Source organism: Palaemon carinicauda, chromosome 7, assembly GCF_036898095.1.
Source record: "Palaemon carinicauda isolate YSFRI2023 chromosome 7, ASM3689809v2, whole genome shotgun sequence".
Taxonomy (NCBI): domain Eukaryota; kingdom Metazoa; phylum Arthropoda; class Malacostraca; order Decapoda; family Palaemonidae; genus Palaemon; species Palaemon carinicauda.
The window spans coordinates 141751981-141759480 of record NC_090731.1 but is presented as its reverse complement, the minus strand read 5'-3'; the positions used below and the strand labels follow the sequence as shown (position 1 = coordinate 141759480).

The window sequence follows — 7500 nt, the reverse complement described above, 5'->3', positions numbered from 1 at the left end:
TCGGACCGCGGGCCGCCAGTTGAGTAGCCCTGCTCTAGAGGTTGTTAATGAATTTACGTACTTAAGACAGATAATAATTGTTTCCTCAGGACACGAAACCGAAATTACGAAATTATAAGAAGGATAAACATGGGATGGAGAGCGCTTAGTAAACAAAATGAGATTAAGAAACGTAAAATGCCACTTTCTCTAAAAAGAAAAGTATTTAATGAAATGGTCCTACCAGTATTAACTTATGCATCAGAAACTTAGAGCTTTACTAAAGCCTTTGAACATAATATAGTTACAACTGAAAGAGCTATGGAAACAATAATGGTGGGAATAACACTACTAGACATAAAAGAGCAGCATGAATACAAGAGTAAACTAAAGTAGAGAATATTCGAACAACATGTAAAAAAAAGAAGTGGACATGGGAAGGACATATAATGAGAATGACTGACACTAGATGGGCATTAAGAATAACAGAATGGGCCCCATGAGATTGTAAAAGAAGCAGGGGAAGGAAGAGAAGACGATGGATTGGCGACTTAAGAAAGTTTGCGGGCGTGGACTGGCCCAGAATGACCATAAACAGACGCAAGTGGAAGCCTTCGTTTTACAGTGGACTAGTAAAGGCTGATATTGATGATTTATATATATATATATATATATATATATATATATATATATATATATATATATATATATATATATATATATATATATATATATATATATACACACACAAATACACACACACCCACATACATACATCCAATACCTTATAATTATAAAAGTAAAATGCAAAATGTAGAGAAAGTAATTAAATTTCGCTGATATAAATATCTCTTGAAATGATAAAAAATTGCAAGAAAAAAAGATGAATAGATCTCAAGTCCTTGAATGCCCACAAACAATAATCTGATCCGGCCAGATCTTTTTTTTTTTTTTCACTCACTTAACTTCATTATATCTTCTCCAAGCTTGAAACTTGTAGCACATCACAATTCCTTGGAGAAGGAACGGTGTTCCCTCGCTCTTCCTTTATTTTTTTTTATCTTTTTTTTACGCCTACACCCAGAGAAACCTTTTTCACAAAAAGGTTTTAATTTACTTGTGACGAATATTTCTTTATTTTCTACAGTACTCAGAGAAGTCTACTTCTTAGAGAAGCCTTCAGAAGTGGACAATGGAAGATTATTTTATGCCCGATTATTTGTCCTTCTTTGGAAGAGAAGAAAATATTCTTCGGCAAACTGTGAGAATTTTGAAGCCAATGAATTCTAACTTTAGGAGAGAGAGAGAGAGAGAGAGAGAGAGAGAGAGAGAGAGAGAGAGAGAGAGAGAGAGAGTTTTAAGTGTACTTCACATAGATGTCATCAGAAGGAGCTTACGGATATGTAACTTGAATCGATACGTTCATGGATTAAGAGTACTTCTTTCCTTCATCTTTGAAAAAACCCTCAGGCTTACGGCAGACGTAGGCGTCGACCCATTTAACGTAATAGCATTTCAGACATAAACATCACACACACACACACACACACACACACACACACACACATATATATATATATATATATATATATATATATATGTGTGTGTGTGTGTGTGTGTGTATGTGTGTGTATATATGCTACATAAAAAACATTCTTAAAGTTAAGTTGTACCTTACTAAATAATTGAACATCGTAAAAAAATCTTGGTAATATTATAATAAACAACACTTATAACATGCACCTCTATAATAACATATTTGGAACAATGAAGAATTTTTAGAACACTATTAACAATTACATGACTTGGCATTGTGATAAACTAAAGCTTCTAAATGGAATATTAGATATTTTTGCCTGAATTATACCCATACGGTATATTGATAAAACTCAATACTTACTAGTAATTTGCCTGTAATAATAGTTGACTGAATTACATGTTTAATGAGTATTTCTATTTTCCTTTAGTAGTTAATTATACACTTAAAGATAAATAAAATGTAAATCTTTAAAAAAAAAAAATTTAAGTTAGACTTATTATTTTAAAGGTTCTCATCAATTAATTGATTGCTAAACGTTAATTTTTGCTGATTTAATGTTCCAATTTAATACTCCAATGTATTGTTTTTTAATATCGAATCTAATGGATTTGATAATTTTACGCTTGTCAATTGTTTTTATCGATTATGGAAATTGTTACTGATTAGATCTTTGAAAAAAGTGAAAAGCTTATGAAAGCTTTATTACAAAAGTAAGAAACTAGGCTAAATCAGAATTTACTATTATTTACCTGGGATCTGATTTAGATACTCTAAATCAAGTATCCGGAATATTTTGAAATAAAAACTGACATTAAATTTTTCTCAATGGCTATCACACTGTAATGACTTATACACAAGTAATATCTGTTATCTTACCTTCGAAAATCTTTGGCCCAACAAGCATATATAACAGGATTCATTGCCGAGTTGATCCAACCCAGCCAGGTGACGACGCCCCCAACCAATGCAGGTTCCCGGATGCACTGTTCTCCACATAAACCAGACAAGAGGTTTGTGACAAAGAACGGCAACCAACAAACAATGAAGACCCCCATCACTATGCCTAGGGTTTTGGCCGCCTTCTTCTCTTTGGCAAATTTACAAAGTTTCCTTGATATGGAAAAGTTTTTAATATTTCTCGCTACCATTTTCGTTGAGCTGTCAGGTGAGGAACCCTCATGCATGGGGCCCAGTGGGCACCCTTCACCGTCATCTAAGGGCGAGCTCAGGGCATGAGAGTCTCCGAGCCCTCCATTTTCCGGGGCATAGCTACAGGTTTTCCCTGCAGGATAATGGGCCCTTGGCATGCCATTGCCGTTACTACTCGCTCCTCCACTGCCACCCACTCCTCCTCTGTGAATTCTGAGAGTCAGCTCCATCTCTCCATCACCCATCGAAGACACTAACTTCTGACCTAATTTCAGAGATTTCGTTTGCTCTGTGGCTGCTCTATATATGCGAAAGTAAGTGAAAACCATCACGAATAATGGACCATAGAAACTTATCGTTGAAGAGAAAACCAAGTATGACAAATCTTCTGTGAAGGGACAATTCCCTGGAGGATGGGGTTCGGAGACGGCCCTCCACCAAGCTATGGCCGGGAATGATATGAGCGCAGAACAAACCCATACCAGGGCAATGAGCATACAAGCTCTTCTTGGAGACATTCTACTCGGGTATGTGAAGGGATCTGTAATGGCCCAGTATCTGTCTAGTGATATGACACAAAGGTTAAGTATAGACGCCGTTGACGCTAAAACATCAAAACTACGCCAGACGTCACAAAAATCAGGTCCAAAAGGCCAGTAATCAAACGAGTCATAAAGGGCACTGAAGGGCATGACTAAGGCTCCAACAAGACAGTCAGCTACAGCCAGAGACATGATAAAGTAGTTGGTGACAGTGTGAAGATAACGCTCGCGAGCTACAGCTACGATGACAAGACCATTGCCAAAAATAGTTGACACAGCAAAAAAGAGAAGGAGAAGACAAAGAGATAAGCTCTCTGGAGTGATGATTAAAGGTCCGTCTCCCTCCCCTGTGCATCTTGAGTCATTGTGCGAGAGATTTGAACATGCTATCGTTTCATTAGCAACAGTTGCAGAGATGTCTGACGCCCAGTTCAAAGAAGTATCATTTACCCAATCTGTGGCATTGTTATGGGCATCGATGAGCACAGGTCCTGCTGTGTCTGATGTCCTGAACCACCACTGCGAGTCACTGCGGTCGGAGGTATCAATGGCAAAGTTTATACCATACCTCGTGCTAAATCCTCCAGTCCCTCTCACTCTATGGAAAAAGTCCTTGCCAACCGCATTATCTTCATCGTCGTCATCATCATGCAGGGCAAAAGTTCCTGTCAGGTCAGGTAAGGTGGTGGCTGTGCTTGACCCTGAATGGTCCCCTTCTTCATCGTCGTCAACTTGATAAGAAGGTGGTAGGTATCCACCTTCGTCAGCATCTATTGCCTCATCATAATGTGTAGGCAACTCCTTCCTTGCAAAGTGACCATTACCCCACCTGGTTAAAGGCGAGAGCGTGGTTGTGGTGGTAGAAGATTCATGTCTTCCTGGTGATCCTGCTACTGGAGGAGGCCATCCCTCACCTGCCTCACTATGGGACTCATATTCCTCAAGGATGAATGGACTATTATCCAAGTTGACACGAGATTTTTCATGCTTGAAATCCGAGACTTTGAGGCTGAAGAGGCTGTGGACATGCTTTCCCCAGTTGGCGGTGCGATTGTTTGTAATGCGGGGTATCATCTTTTTGATAATGTATAGTGAGGGATTCCAGTAGAGGTGAGAACTGACGAACTAGATTGAAGAAGGGAATGGATGAAGAAGAGGATTCTGAGTGCACTGATAGTGACCTACAAGTAGTGATTTCTGTGCAAGAAGTCAGCTACACCTCAAACCGCCTGAATCTTTTCGGAATGAAGTTGGCGCGCACCCCCAGTGAAAAATGGCCCAATATTTTTTCATCTTGATAGTGAATACTTCTATTTTCAGTAATATTCAATTAATTGTTGGAAAATACTTTCGCACATAATGAATAGATCGCTTTAACGCGTAAAAAAAGACAAAGAAAAGTCTAAACGATATACTTTGTTCGTCTGTGTCTCATGGAGGCATTGATTTGTTTCCAGTTTTAATCACAGAGCATCACCCACTACAAAGTGCGTTCACAATCATCATGAGAGGCGAGGCATTTGCCCAGTGTCACTTCTAATTACATAGCTTTTTGATTTCCAAATCTGTTATTAAATTCCTCGATCGCCATTTCAACACCTCCCATAGTTTCAACCTGCAAAGAAAGAAAAAAAGGAATATTAGTAAATAAAGTATTAAAAAACAATTGGCATGAAATCATAATTATCATCTATATTCTAGACGGATTACCTGCCACCAAAAAAAAAAAAAAAAAAAAAAAAAAAAAAAAAAAAAAAAAAAAAAAAATAACAAAAAAGATATAATTTCATATGAGAATATATACATACCCAGAGAACACAGTAATTTTTAAAATTGACATCTAAATAGATGGGTTAATCATTAAAAATTCATCTGTATATGAAATTTGTTTAGTAATAAACTGTATATCTAATAAGAATTGTATTTCTTTTATAGCATAAGATGACTTTCATAAATGATGAAAAAACTCCTACTTAAAAATAAATTCTAATAACTATCAGAATTTCTCTACAACGTGCGCATATGTTCCACATTTAATACGCGATTAAAAGAAACATATGTGCCTGACTACCAATATTCCTATACATAGAAAAATATACGTATATATTCACAGATAGACAGACACACACACATACATACACACACACACACACATATATATATATACATATATATATATATATATATATATATATATATATATATATATATATATATATACATATATATATATACATACATATATATATATATATATATATATATATATATATATATATATATATATATATATATATATATATATATATACTGTATATATAAAATGAATGGTTTCATATTAAAATGAGGATTTTAGAGATATAATCAAATGTTATAGGAAATATTTGAATATGTGAAATGTAGTAAGAAAAATTAATAAAACCAGCATCTTTTGCACCTTTCTCATGGCAAATTGTACTCAAACTGATGAGGCCTTATTCGAAAGCAACTGCCAAATTATTCAAGGTTTCTCCCGAGGATTATCATATATTGCGCGTCCAAACCTTCCTGGCTAATTAAGTTTACATTTGTCTGACAATTGCGTGAAATTCTTCTGCGTATAAACTTCTAAAACATATGTAAATAAATTTTTCCTTTCATTAAACACAGATATTCATACCAAGAGAAGACCAAAAAGTTATATTTTGGTGGTGGTAGCTGGAATTTTCTTGTATTTAAAGTTTAGTAACAGAATTTACTGGAGATTTTGTCAAGAAATAAAAAAACAAGCCTTTAACTAGACATTATTTCTAAAGGAGTATAATTAAATTTTTTTACAAATATTAAAAAACATAAATAAAATATCGTTTTATTACTAAATGAGGATCTGTAATGTATAATAATTGATTTCAGAAAAAGACTCGAACCAAATGATGTTTAGTTATTTAATGTAATAAAAACAATTTAACATTTTTACCTCATCAAATATCATATACCTTTGTACATATTCTATGTAATAACTCAAACTAATCATGTAAGGTATTTTTCGCGCTTTCCTTTTTTATTCATAATTAGGAAAGCTGTCCAATTTAAAGTAATGCAGAGAGGCAAGGGGAATTACAATTATGTAATTTCCCTTTCCAATGTAAAGGTTGGTAGTGAAATATGGCGTCTATTAACTGTAGAGTTATTATTGTATCATTTACTTCTAATAATAGAAAGATCAGTACAAATAAAAGAAAAGAAACTTGGTCTTGTCTAAGATTTTTAGTTTTGTATGTGAAAAAAAACATCTACTAGATCTTGAATAGTTGTATCATGCGACTGTTCCATTCACAGATGTTTTGTTTGATTGTGTAAATAGTAATAATATGATAAAAATAATAATTGCAACAATAACAATAATAATAATAATAATAATAATAATAATAATAATAATAATAATACAGTCCCTGTCAGGATGAACAGTAACCTATATAAGACTAAAATCATAGAACCTACTGTATTTAGGTACGAAATAAATGGTGAAAAATTGGAGCAATATGTTACATTTACATTTTCCTACATAAAATCCCACTGAGTCAATGAATCAACGATAGCAAACTATTACAAATTGTACTGTGTACCTTTTCATTTCACAAACAATAAATTTATATAATTCTTTGAATCAATAAATGACATAAGAAAATAAATTATACAAAATAATACATCAAACATGTATCTCGTGATTTCTCATGCCCGAACCTATATCGCCCACTAGTCAGAGCCTGAAAATCCTTTCCACTCAATTTCACTCTTGTCATTAATTCCACAGCTGTGTCTTTGTCGGTGAAAATGAATTGGTCCATTCCCATTGTGGATAGAACCTGAGGGGATGAGGTGTGGTGGTAGGGGGGGGGGGGGGTGTTGCAGTGACGATGATTGACTACTGATATAGGAAGAGTTCACCGTCGGTTTATTCAAATAGATTATCTTTAATAATCGATTCGCATAGAAGTGGATCCTTCGGTGATTCCACGTAAGGTACAGGTTTTAGTACTGGGCTCTTTTCTTAGCGCTTATTGCCTCTATTGATGTCTGGTCTGGTCTTATGAATATATGGTTAATAACACACACACACACACATATATATACATATGTATATATATATATATATATATATATATATACATACATATATATATATATACATACATACATACATATATATATATATATATATATATATATATATATATATATATATATATATATATATATATTGAATTATATAGGTGTTTTTCTGTTGTCTTATTTTAAAACTAACCATTA

The 7500-nt window shown here is 34.1% G+C and overlaps 1 protein-coding gene across 1 annotated transcript in view; it reads right to left on the bottom strand.

Moving 5' to 3' along the window:
- Window positions 1-2391: 2391 nt before the first annotated feature.
- LOC137644041 (dopamine receptor 2-like) overlaps window positions 2392-7500 on the bottom strand; it is a 681134-nt gene continuing 676025 nt past the window's right edge. The window contains exon 3 of the mRNA XM_068376940.1: window positions 2392-4825. Within this exon, the coding sequence (XP_068233041.1) occupies window positions 2392-4284 (1893 nt within the window). The 5' untranslated portion in view covers window positions 4285-4825. The remainder of the gene's footprint in view (window positions 4826-7500) is intronic.